Source organism: Anopheles gambiae, chromosome 2 (assembly GCF_943734735.2).
Source record: "Anopheles gambiae chromosome 2, idAnoGambNW_F1_1, whole genome shotgun sequence".
Classification (NCBI taxonomy): Eukaryota; Metazoa; Arthropoda; class Insecta; order Diptera; family Culicidae; genus Anopheles; species Anopheles gambiae.
Window position 1 is genome coordinate 117,867,395 of NC_064601.1, and position 13,050 is coordinate 117,880,444.

At 38.0% G+C, this 13,050-nt stretch overlaps 1 protein-coding gene across 33 annotated transcripts in view; it reads right to left on the reverse strand.

Moving 5' to 3' along the window:
* LOC1269535 (syntaxin-1A) overlaps positions 1 to 13,050 on the reverse strand; it is a 31,027-nt gene that overhangs the window by 6,723 nt on the left and 11,254 nt on the right. For 8 of the 33 annotated variants that reach the window (XM_001687807.2, XM_061663371.1, XM_061663368.1 and 5 more), the window contains 7 exons: positions 11,287 to 11,467; positions 11,122 to 11,195; positions 10,843 to 11,026; positions 10,695 to 10,768; positions 10,402 to 10,539; positions 7,096 to 7,206; positions 4,626 to 5,518 (listed from right to left, as the gene is read on the reverse strand). In XM_001687807.2, the coding sequence (XP_001687859.1) occupies positions 5,450 to 5,518; positions 7,096 to 7,206; positions 10,402 to 10,539; positions 10,695 to 10,768; positions 10,843 to 11,026; positions 11,122 to 11,195; positions 11,287 to 11,467 (831 nt within the window). In that variant the 3' untranslated portion in view covers positions 4,626 to 5,449. Of the gene's footprint in view, positions 1 to 24; positions 887 to 1,013; positions 3,523 to 4,625; positions 8,608 to 10,401; positions 10,540 to 10,694; positions 10,769 to 10,842; positions 11,027 to 11,121; positions 11,196 to 11,286; positions 11,468 to 13,050 lie in introns of those variants that run through there. The other 25 variants (XR_009767163.1, XR_009767166.1, XR_009767164.1 and 22 more) reach the window with 7 other exon arrangements.

Sequence of the window (13,050 nt, forward strand, 5' to 3'; positions counted from 1 at the left end):
CTGTAACATAAACAATATACTCACTTTAACGTAAATTGAAGGATACATCAAATAATATAAGTCCAGACAAACTTTTTTTTTAAAGAGAAATCTCTATGCAAAACATCTTCTGTAGATTTGGCTACTCTAGGCCTATTTGACACGATTTTGTCGTAAACTCATAAACATATATACTGCTAAAAATGTACTGCTGACTTTTGTGCTAATTTTCGAGAGTCTGGTACTGTGAATCCCCAGGATGACCGAGAGCACATGAGCAAAACAACATAAACACCACCTACCAGAGGAAATAACATTTTATCTCATTCTTTAGACAAGAGTCGAGAAACGCCACCTTTATGTACCATGATGATTATGCTTTTGCTTTAACTGTTAAGAGTTTACAAACGCGGGACAAACGATGGAACCTATACTAGCATTGTCAATGTGAATCCAATGGATGAGTTTACATTTTTTTAAATATCGAGTTCCCACGAGAGTATGCAGAGTCTGGAATGTGATAGTTTTTATGCTGTTTGTATTGTAGTGATTGTAGCGGTTCATATTATAAGGTCAATCTTAATACGTTTAACAGCCATGTACGTTTGCACCCAATTAAGCTGTGCTGTCCCAGGATACCAACTGTACCAGGAGGCCTGTGTATCTGCAGAGCTGCATATTTTAAGAAGCGGTGGTGTCTCTACCAGTGTACTTGCACAACCGAGTATGGAAATACCGTTCGTTTTCATTGCGCAAAAACCTTCAGTGGCGCATTGGATTGTTGCGCTTGCATGTTACTACTACTCCGTTGCCAAGGCAAGATTGCTTAGAAACCAAAGTAGCCTGCGATGGTTGATGCAACCACGATCAGTAGAATGGTTAGACATACCAGAATAATGATCTTCTTCTGCTCGATTCGTATGGAGATGGTGTGTAGTTTGTTGATGAATCGCACGCACGGACGGACAGGAGAACAGGCGTTACGAGAATGAGCATGTCGGTCAGCGCGCGAGAAAAGAAAATGTAAGATAAAATAAATAGAAACAAGGAATCCGATTGATTTATACTAAATCGCATTTAATAACGCAGAGAACGGATACACTAACAATAACATATGTCACACTCAAACAATAACCCCCTTTCTAGCGGAAATGAAACAAAACAAAGGGTGGGTGTTGTGTTTGCGTTCGAAACCAAGGATAGAGTTCTGCATCGCACTAAATAAAATAATAATAATTGACATTCTTTTCTAGTTGATCACAAGTTATGCTCGGTGTGCGTACTTTTGCTAAACATAAACATTTGTTTATTTACATTCGACCTAGCAATGTGGGGAGAATGCAATTGTTCTACGCTACAGTCAGCCTCTTGCTTCGATTAGCGATTAGCATTTACTAAATCCTGTACACAGGAGAACACGGGGATCCATGGGGTGGTAATCGATTTCCTTTCTCTTATTTTTTTTGCTTTTGCTTTGTACAAAAAGGGCACTCGTGTTGTGCTAATAGTGCCACGTGGTCGAAATTGCTTTGCTCACTACAACTACTGCTAGTACATACATAGTGCAAACACGCTTGTAGCTTAATATGCTGTACGATCTAAGGCCATCAGGGGATCAGGGGATGGAAATTCCTACTCCGTGATGCACCGTTTGCAATACGTAACGTAACAAGAACAGACTTTGCTTTCGTTTAATTTCATTTACCTCTCCTGCAGAACAAATCTCTTGTGGCTAAAACCATAAGCAGTAACTAGCCTAAAGTTATATGTCTTCACAATTGATTGTTAAAAAACTATGGATCACAAATAAATCCGCTATCGTAAGTTCATACTACTCACAGACAATTGAGCACACGTAAATAAAACCGAATCAGCGACTTTAGTGTGCTGCATTTCTAAATAAATAATTAAATTTAAAAAAAACTAACAAAAACCAATTTAATACAATTTCTTGGAAACACTCTATAAACTTATGTGATGTCGAAAGAATCGTGTGTGAGTGTATGTGTGAGTGATGGAAAACGTTCACTATAAATTGACAGTAATATGTGTTATGTACCTGTGACAATTTACATATACTTGAAAAGAGATAGACACTGTTGTGCTGAGGTGAGTAGTAAGATAAAATTGGAGCGCTTGAAGAGTTATGTCGTTTCTATCTTGATTTAATTTCTATGTGGCATTTGAATGTACTCCGGTCTGATGCTCTTCACATTTCATTCCTCGTCTGTTTGATTTGTTTTGATTGCGGAGCTATTTGATTGTTTATTCTTTCTCTTTTGTTGTTCTTACATATTGGCTTTCACATTGGCTTCGAAGCGCTTCTGCACGGCAACCGTCACTTGTGTTTTCTACCAGTTCTTTTCTTCTTTACGGTGCAATATGAATGATGGCATTTGAAAAGCGATGATGATAGCCATACCTTGCATCAAAAGTGTTTTCCATACGTAAACAAAAGGATGCAGAGATTGGCGAAAAAGAAGCGGCTCAGTTGAGACATCCGCAATTACTGAACTATGCACAATTGGAAACTGGTTGACAATAGTCGCAAACAATTCGGAAGGAGGAGTTTACCGCTAGTAATCTTTAAATTACTTTAGCTCCATGCACCTGGCACGATCAAATCTGCGTAGCGTAGTTGGTTTCCATAGAGATCGCTTTCTTTCTTTCTATGACTGTCCTGTCATTATCATTGGCAGTCAATTTATTAGCAGTTTCTCGTAGTACACGACTATTTGAACATGAACGATGTTAGTACTACTGCCGGCCACACATTGCTTCTTTTTGCATTCCATCTTTCGCCTAAATCGTCGTCGAAAGTTCGAAGCTGTTGAATGCACAATACCAAACTAAAAATACAGAAATATTGGTGGTACGGATTTGGACTGAAAATGCGGCCTAGGCACCATTTATCGGTACACATGCACACCAGCGCGCACACACACACTGCAGTTGTGCAATGCAGTTGTTCATCGCCTGTAGGAGTCCGCTGTTGGCGAATACGTTTGTGTGGTTCTCTTTGTTCTGTTTGCTTCCCAATGAACGATACAATTAACTGCTGAGTTTATTTTGTAGATATGGCAAACATATCCTGCTCGATATTGCTCCAGTGATCAACATAACCTACGAAGAAATGTACTCATTTTCGCGTTCTATTTTTCTTTTTTTTTCTCCCACACACACTCTCTCTCTCCTCTCTCGCTTTAACTTTCTTATCTATCTCTCACGCTCTCTCTGTTTTTGGATGAAGCATTTTTGGTCGTTTGCCGTTGTGTTATTACGATGGAAATTACGCTAGATTATGTCCAGTTCCCAGAATCAATCCTTTTTTTTACCGGTTGTGTATGGATGTGTAACAACACTGATTTGTTGTTGTTTGTCAGAGATTTCAAACGCATAGCCGCAATGTTTCACGCCTTGTATGTAATGCGGAATCCATACATCAATTTCATCTTAGTGTTCCTTTTACATGAAGTAGCTACTGACGTAAGATGCAACAATCAGCCCGAGCACGGTCAAACAGATCAGGATCATAATCTTCTTCTGCAGAGATGGAAGTGCAACACATCAGCAAACGTCATTTAGAGGTGTTTCATTGTGTGTTTTTGTGTGATTTTGTTGGTGATTGGTGACGGGGGAGAGAGAAACAGTTCGATTTAGTGATATACATTGGATTACTTGCCAGCATATTTATAATTGTTACATCCCATATACAATAGGAATATAGTTTTTTTTTTAAACAAAGCAACAAAAAAACGGAACTTAAAGTTAGTTGCAAAACATTGCACCATTAAACCAATACGGTATACTAATATTCGGATTCAAAGATAAGAGTATACTAAGATACAACATGCAAAACAACAATAAAATATGTCATGGATATAAAATAAACATTTTAGTAAGTTATTCAAAACACATGTAAATGCAACATTTCTTCATAGCTTAATATCGTGAGCTATGATATTGTTGGAATGTATATAGTATAAATAGTAAACTAGAAAAAAGAACACATTCTTAAATTATGAAGTTATTTGAAGTGCCAATAATTGCTCAATAAGGTCTCAAACGACATATCGTTTGAGAACATTTGTGCAATATACAAATCTTTTCAAATTCAGAACACAACTGACCAGTTTACTTATTTTTAGTGTTGTAAGTTTGTATTAAAAAAGGCAATAATAAAGCAAACAATATCACACACGCACTTTATATTACGATCGAAACAACAGATTGCATCATGCACTCTTTCACACCCCCATTCATACTTAAGAAAAACTACATGCTGAAAAACACATTTGACATAAACAACTTTTTAAAATATAATTTAATTCTTTTATTTCGCACTAGAACCGCCATCATTGTATCTCTGCGTTTGATGTTTTCCCACAAAACTATTCACATTACTGAAGTTTGTGCGAAGTGTTTAAATGCAGAAGTATATACAGAATCCCCCCCAGAGCGTTCTTTTATATGCTGAGCATGATTCGATTCACATCCGAATTGTACCACGCAGCAAAGGTTTACATTTTCCGATTATGAGATACAAAGCTAAGTCTAGTAAACCTTTATAAACCCCGACAAGACTGAGCCGGAGGACGAAAATACACAACGATATGCAAAGTATATTTACCAGAAACGAAACAACATTCTATGAAACATGAGTCGCTTATATTGTTCATCTTTTATCACTCGCATACCAGTCGCAGTATAAGAGTTTTACTAGACACTATTAACAATGATAATGAATATTCTTATACAGATTTTTAAAAAGGACCTTCCACTTGTCAACCATTACTTTAAACGATTATCACGCAAGCCTTAGAACCATGTATTTCCGATCTGATTTTGTCATTCACTAACTGTTTCATGACAAGGGTTTGGGTGGCAATAAATAAAATAGTTACATGCATATTAACAAAACTGAACTATACCATTTTCATATTACCCTTAGCTTTCATATAATTCTACATTCTCTTGACACGAGGCTAGGACGCCCGTGAACATTTCATCATTGCAGTTGCGTGTGTTTGTGTGAAGATTTACACACCTTTGTATCGTGAATAGCACAAGTAAATGCGAATTTCTTGGTTTTTTAATTGCAAGGTCTTGTAATTTTAAAACCATTTTCTATTTCTTCATGGTTGAAGAAATCGCGGTTCATAGCATAGTGGAGCGGCAATTATTTTGGATGAGTTAAACAATAGTTTATTATTATTAGCATTATCATTTTTGTGCAACAAATTGTAGTTGTCCTTTTTCGCTTCTGGAATTTAGTACGAAATACGATTGAACGTTAGGCAATGTTCTGCAATGGATTGCAGCAAGTCCGCTGATGTTGATAATTATTGATAGATAACATACGATAACGATACATATATGCCGATACAGGCCGACAGACAGATTGGCCTGATGAACGATGTTTGACTGATGTTTACGAACGGCATTTTAAATTCGCTTACTCGAAACTAGATTAAATAAGAAAAATAAGTAACAGAATGATGACCGTAACAAAGAGGCAAATCGCTATCATGATTTTTTTCTGGAAAACAAAAGAAAATAAAAGAAACGAAATAAGAACCTCCTCTCCGTAGCAAACTTACAAATGTATGTATCCCAACACCATTTTAACAACTAAATAAAACAATTAGAAGATTAATATCCAAGATAAATGACGAAACTGTAAGTTTTGAACGCAGGCGTGATTGTTATTTTCATGCAAAATAGCTCTAAGCTAATCGTTAGGGTATTATCTATAAATATTATCTTCAGCAATTGCTTGGCTGTTGACAAAAACACCACAATTAAGAAGAGAACAATTCACCAGACTCTTTTCAGACTCATTTCTGATAAGAAAGGTAATTTCCTATTAATATTGCAATAGGATTAATCCTATTAAGAGTAAGATTTTTAAACTGATTTCACAAACTCAAATGTTTTCCAACAAATTAGATGCGTCGAAAATGAGTATGCATTAAGGTGCATAACGTAAATGAAGTTTTATCTTCCGAATTCTACACAACTTTCACATTTCTTTACCTGTTCTGCCTTTTTATATGGCAGAATACATTCCCTAAAACATACATCCTCTTAGTAACATTAGCACACCACGAAAACATACCGATGGGGCAATTGTGAGCATGTCGCTCTCCGCGATGTACCATCATCACACATCTCATCAGCTATGCTCGGTTCACCGTCATTCTTTTTTTTACTTCTACTGTTTCCCATGTGTATTTGAGTGCGATTATGTTAGGTAGATTGCCAAGAATACTACTAATATAATAATAGCTATAAGAACACAAATAGCGATCCAGATTTTTTTCTGCAATGCAATAACAAAGGAAATGGAAATAAATAATTTAGGAAACGTTCGTTACGACAAGAAAATATACATCACAATTGCATATTTTATGCACACTATTACTGGACATAATTAAAGGTATGTGGAGTACAATGAAAAACCCAAAACCTCACAAAACAGCACACAACCAGCCACAACACGAAGCATTGTTTTGGTGCAGCCAGGTATAACCACACATTATTGACTTGTTATTACTACTATAAAAGTGCACCGAACTTCCGTTTTACCATTTCCACAAATATAATTGCATGTTTTGCGTTCTTCTAGAACATTAGAGACAAGACACAAGCTAAACGTGGACGGACACAACAAACACAAGCATTTTTACATGAATAATCAACGAAAACTATGATTAAACTTAACAGTTTTCACATCCAGGTGGATAGTCGATATGACTATTCCCATATAACCTTTTAAACATTGGCGTAAATTGGACATATTTTATCGTGGTAGGAGTCTTCTTCTTGTTCTTCTTGTTCAATCAAAGTGCGGAAATTACTTTTGACTTTAAAGTTAACACTATTTCTGTTAATAAAATAATCAATTAGTATAATTGTTAGGAATTCAGTTTGTACCATGATTATGAGATTAATAAGTTGATGTTATATTTCCCATGTTGAATTAGAGTGCCACTAGTACCGAATTTGTGAAACGTGTTTATAATCCTATTGACTCATTGATTAGTTTTAACAACAGCAAAAAAACGTTCCAACAAGACCCAATCGGCAGCGGCAACCATGGTCTAGCAAACGTACCTTTCTGGCTTTGGACATATACTTGACGGCTTGGACCAAATCTTGTTGGCCCGTTGTAATGTAGTCCCGACTGTTTTCCACATGATACTCAATTCGGTCCACCATTTCGCCCTTTCGGCCGAAGATGATGCAGCAGGTGGCACACCGATTTCAGAACGAACAACAGCATCACGGTGCAGATTTGACGTGGACGACCATGACAAGATCCCCATATCATCATAATGACCGGGGGGTAGTGGCATACGTTTAGAGGGGAAGTCATTTTGGGACGGCGTTCGTTGGATCCCATTTCGACGCGGATTGGTAACGTTGCGGGTGGGGGGTTCGTATTTGGTGCCGCGCAAGTCGGACGAGGATTTGGATTTGGCGCGGTTTGCGATAGTTGGAAGTAGGAAGGGGAAGAGAGGATTTTTGGTGCGGCATGGTAGGCGAGGAGGTGTGTCAGTAGTTAAACGATCACCGGTATAAGCGGTATAAGAACCATTGCGGAAGGTAGAAGTACAGTTACCGATAGTCAACCCGGATGCGGATGCATTATCGTTGGTGACGTTGTGGTCGCCAGTTTTCCGCGGAGAAGACAAACTCGGCAAAACCCGCAAAGGGAGAAGAACAAAGACATCATTGTAGCAAAATAAAGTTGTGTCAGAGGTCATGGTGATTAATAGCAGCGAGACCGGGACCAATAGTCATTTATTAGGCAAAGAATGTAGGAAATCCAAGAAGGTTGTTAAGACGAGAGTAGGAATATGCCAAATAACCAGTAAAAATCATCAAACATCGTACAAACAAGGTATCCCAGGAAAACAAGATTAATGTTGCCATATCCAACGGAGCAGAGCAGAGTTAAACGCACACACATTATTTATCACCCATTCACCCGATCGCACATTATCACACATTCAATGCGGTTATTTTCACCATTCACACACATGCGCAACAATTTAAATAACGAAAACATAACATAGCAATGCGTTAAAAAGGCGTATAAAATACAGCAAGCAACAGTTGTAAGTGTCAAGGAAATTAAAACGTTATTTTCAGGCAGGCATTTTGGATCAATATCATGCAGAATAATAAAGCAGTACATTTTATAGTGCAATGTTTTTTTTAACATAAACCCAAAACCAAAAAAATGAAACAAAAATCAAATCCCCAGTTAGATTTACATTAATATTAGTAAAAGGAATCAACGGATAGAGGAATGGTAAGGGGTCATGAGCGGTTTAGCGGGATATCGCGCATGTTTGTTTGCCCCGACATGATCATTATTTTCCATGGCATGTGACATACAAAACGCAACGATTACACCCCAAAGGTCGAGGATTTTATAAACGGATGAAAAGAAAAAAAAAAAGAAAAAAAACACACAAAATTAGCAAAAAAGTCTGTTGGTTTACTCACCCGGCGGGCTTTGCTTTGATATTTAAGCGCTTTCTTTGTGTCTTGTGTCGCTGTTTGAACATAATCCATTGCATGTTCGACGTGATATTCTATACGATCAATCATTTCACCCTATAGAAGAAGGAGGTAGTATTTTTGGATGATGATCTTTTTGAGAAAAGTTTACACTACTAGTGTCTTGTGATTGTGGTTGCATATATTGCTGTATACTGAGGTATGTTGTATTTACTGATCACATGTGAACACTCAACTACGCTGAATGTGCGTATGGGTTTATTTTGTATGAAGTACACCTAATAATGGTATCCATCAATTAAAACAACAATTTCACAATAGCATTTCAACTGGGCTTGATTATTTAGCTTACAAGGTGGTACGAAGGTATAGCTAGTTAATACATACACACATACAGACGGTGCGTTATAGTCAGGTGATAAAGAGGAATTCTTTTAAGCAATTTTTATGAGTTTCACATTAAAGTACAACACAAGTTTTTCATCCAAATACATACACGGCATACACAACATTTACATAGAGACGCTTTCGACAGAAGTTGATACTTTGGTTTAGTTTTTACAACCTATTTGTACAAGACTCAATGTTTTACCGGACAGTGAAAGATTTTACACGAAACAGGTAGGAATAGAGATAGAAAGATACATCGATTTACAAATGTCCACCTATCTATTATGCATTACGTAGCAACACAAAACAACAGATAGGCGTATCTGTTACAATAATCGAACAATGGAATCGTACAACAAATTTCACAATTCAGTTCAAACATGATTGATCTCATTCGAGGCAGCCAGCTCTGAGCAGAGGGCTGGGCTGCAAGATCGGCCATTAAGGCGTGTTACCATTCATACTAGTAGCTGTACATTCTAAAACGAAGAACTATTCGTCGATGTTACTCGGGCGTATTTTGGATTGTTCCAACTAACAGTTATTCGTAGCTAGCTCGTTGTGTCTAATCATTCTAGCAGCTCCTTAGCCTCCAAAGTAGCGCTTGAGGATCAACGCAAAGTCCTTTTGTCTCCCAGTGCACTGAGTGCACCTGTTTGAACCAGCACATCTGGCATGATGATGTTTTCAATCTGCATCTGAACACTGTATTCAACAACACCGTGGAACCGGTTTAAAGTTCCACGGTATTGGAACAGCTATCAGGCAACTAAGAACTTTTTACTCTACTAGAACAACGTAATGGTGTGGGGTTGAACATCATTTAATATAAAGTTATCATGAGTTCTCTCTAACATAAGGGACTGATATTAAAATTAGAAAGGAAAAGAACGGTGGAACAAAAATGACACATAAATAAACACAATATTTATGCTCATGCTTGGTATGTTTGGAATCGTAAATCGGAAGCCATAATTTATAATTAATTACTGCTCATAAACCAATATGTCGAATCTTCGTAGTCAAATCACACCCCTTAAATTCTTTCGTTACTGAGCAAAAAACGATATTTTAGTTCACACCATGTATGATCGAGCCTGTAACAAATTGTAATAGGTGTATCAAACAAACAACAAACAAAAGTGTAGATGGATTGGTGCCCACGGGTGTATATACTATTAATGAATGCCATGAACTGTATCTGATGTACATTTTAAAGAAAGGAAAACAAATTCGGCTTAGTGTTTAATACTCGATTAAAATTGGATTAATAAGGTGTGTCAAAAATACGATCGATCTTGAATTGAAACTCAACACTGGTAAATGCAGCTAGTGTCTTATTACACGTGTCCCAGGACTTTCTCAGCGACCGTGCGTCATACAAGGGTAAGCGAAACGGATGATATTTCATTCCACTTCTTACGATGCTACTGCGAGATACGTTACACACATACAAGAGCGGATGATACAAAAGCCATGCATAGCAACTGTCAACCTTACCTGACTCTCAACCAACATAGCCATATCCATGAACATATCATGCAGTTCCCTAATTGAATTTTCCAATTTTATAATATCCGCATGTCGAGCTTCGATATCTGCCAACGTTTGCTTGGCTTGCTGAGTCTCCATGATGATCTACAGAATATACACGAGAGGATGAATAAGACAGAAACGAAAACCAGACAAAAGATGTTGGATTAGAATTGTATAGCTGATGAAAACGACGAAATGCATTAAGCACTGCACATTTCTCTGCACTCTTATGCACTTCGCGCGACTGTGTCGTTTACCCCCTGCGTGAAGACGGCTGAGTTTCCTTGCTCTAACATTTCCTCCAGTTCTTCGTTAGTTGTAGCTCTACCCGCTGCAAAGTATCGAGTGCAAACAAATGGGTTAGAAGCAGTTAATCTTGCAGTGGCATGAGAATTTGTGACTAACTAATTTCCAGTTGTCGTTGTATTCTTCCTTTGCAACGCTCTCGGTAGTCCGTCTGGGTCCGGTTGTACTCCGTCATGACCTCGACAAACTTGCGCGACAGAGCCGAATGTTGCGTTTTTCGTATCCTCAGGTCAGCATTCGACTTGCTTTGCTGCTCCTCCTGTTCAATGTTTTGCTCGATACCCTGTTTTCAAAAGTTGTTTTTATTACTCGTATGCGCTTTCCTTCATTGTTGTCGGCTGGTGTGAGCACAGCTCCTGCACATGAAGCATTACATACCTTAAGCTTCCCTCTTACTCTGTTGGCAGTTTTTTTGATATCAGCCATTAGGTCTTCGAGTTCTTGTTTAGTTTCTGAAATAAAGCATGATACAAATAAAGGATAAACAGTTATTTACCGGCGTTTTGCACGCACTGTCCTAAAACTAGCATCAGCAGCACTTACTCTCGTCCGACTGTGGGGCCGATAGGATGGCACTGTGTTTTTTCTTCACTTCTTCGACATTAGCCTGAATCTTGTCGATCATCATCCGTATCTCTTCCACCTCTTTGAAGAAATCTTCCATGAAGCTGCCCTCCACCGGGACAGCCACATCTTCGGGCATGTCCTCATCATCGCTCTGTGCCTATAGTAGTGCAGATGAGAAAAAGGGCCAAATAAAGCCAAATATTAATAATTTTACGTACTGTACTGTTAGTTTCTTTTGTTCATGAACGGTTTAAAGCCTTCAGTTTCATACAACCCGCTATGGTTAAATATACGTATATCAGGAAAATTATGGAAAAATATTTAAAATCTGTTTCATTATGCAGATTAGAAAAGCATCAAACATTATCAAGTAACAAAAACAATACTTTATCTCCTACATTAATCAGAAAAGTTGTGTTACAGCCATAAAAGTAAGGATATTTTTTCTTCTAGATATTGGTTTCTTAACCCTTTTTGGGGATTTTAAAATAACCTAATTCATCATCCATCATTATACATATGTCATGGGACAATAGCTCGGAAGTAGTTCAACGCACAGTCATTACTACTTTCATTTAATAGTGAATTAAACCTTGGAAGCTGTTAAAAAAATCGTTCTCATTGTATGCTTCACATTAGACTTTAATTTATTAACTTTTCATTAGAACCAAAACAAAACAAAACACAAAAACGTTCATTATAGGAAAGCATAGCACTAAAAGCACATCTAACTACAAAATCGATATATTGTGGTTTGCTGCCGAACATGCAAAAACACTTACAAACTCCTTCTTACCTTCGTCGCGTTCGAGCCATTGTTGAAATGTTACATTTAGGGCAACAAATACCTTAATGAATAATACGATCATCAGAAATGTGCGTTTTGGCTTGCACATAGTGTCTGAGTTTTCGCACACTTTTCGGTGCCGCACCCTTAGTACGCGAAGTGCACTAAGCATGCGACGGTGGTCTATGTACGGCCGATATTTACATTAACATTTACCATTTGCGTCTACATCCCCTAGAGCCTTTGCCGACGCCCACATAATAATCAGCGAGCGTGCGTGAGGGTGTTCGGCCACAATGTGTACCACCCACCACCACCACCGCCGCCAGCGATCTGTGAGAAAACTTCTTTCATTGTTCCCAACGTTCAAAGTGTCATGCGCGCAAACGATTTGCAAAACAGAGCCATGGCACGATGCGTATCAGATAGAGAGAGAGACTTGGGGTAAAAAAGGAAAGGAAGCAAGCTGCTAGATCCAAATGTCATAGCGCTTTACCGCCTACAGTTGCAGCTTTGTGTGTACAAAAACTCTTGATGGAAAAGTTGCGAGCCACCAGTCTCTCCGTCTCTACCGATAGAGCGTCCAATTAAATCATATCATTTAACTTTTACACACACACCCAAACAATATATTGGATAAATATCTTTTGAATTTTGAATAAATGCTTTTTGTCTTTTGTCTCTCCAGCCAGTGTTATAATTCAAAGGAATGAAAAATGGCAATCGTTTCAAAACTTCCACTAAAGATCCTTCCAAATAAAGAATCCATTCCATTCCAGCAGAGTATTGATCTTGCTTACCCAAAGCAAACGAAACATGATGCCCCTTTAAATGCATAATCGATGACGTCAAAAGCAGATCGTATCCGTCGTTGCTAATGGCAGGGCGCCCCCCCGCCTGCTTTTGTGACGTCGATTGTGTCGCTTGATTTTAACATATCAGCTTTTCTGGCC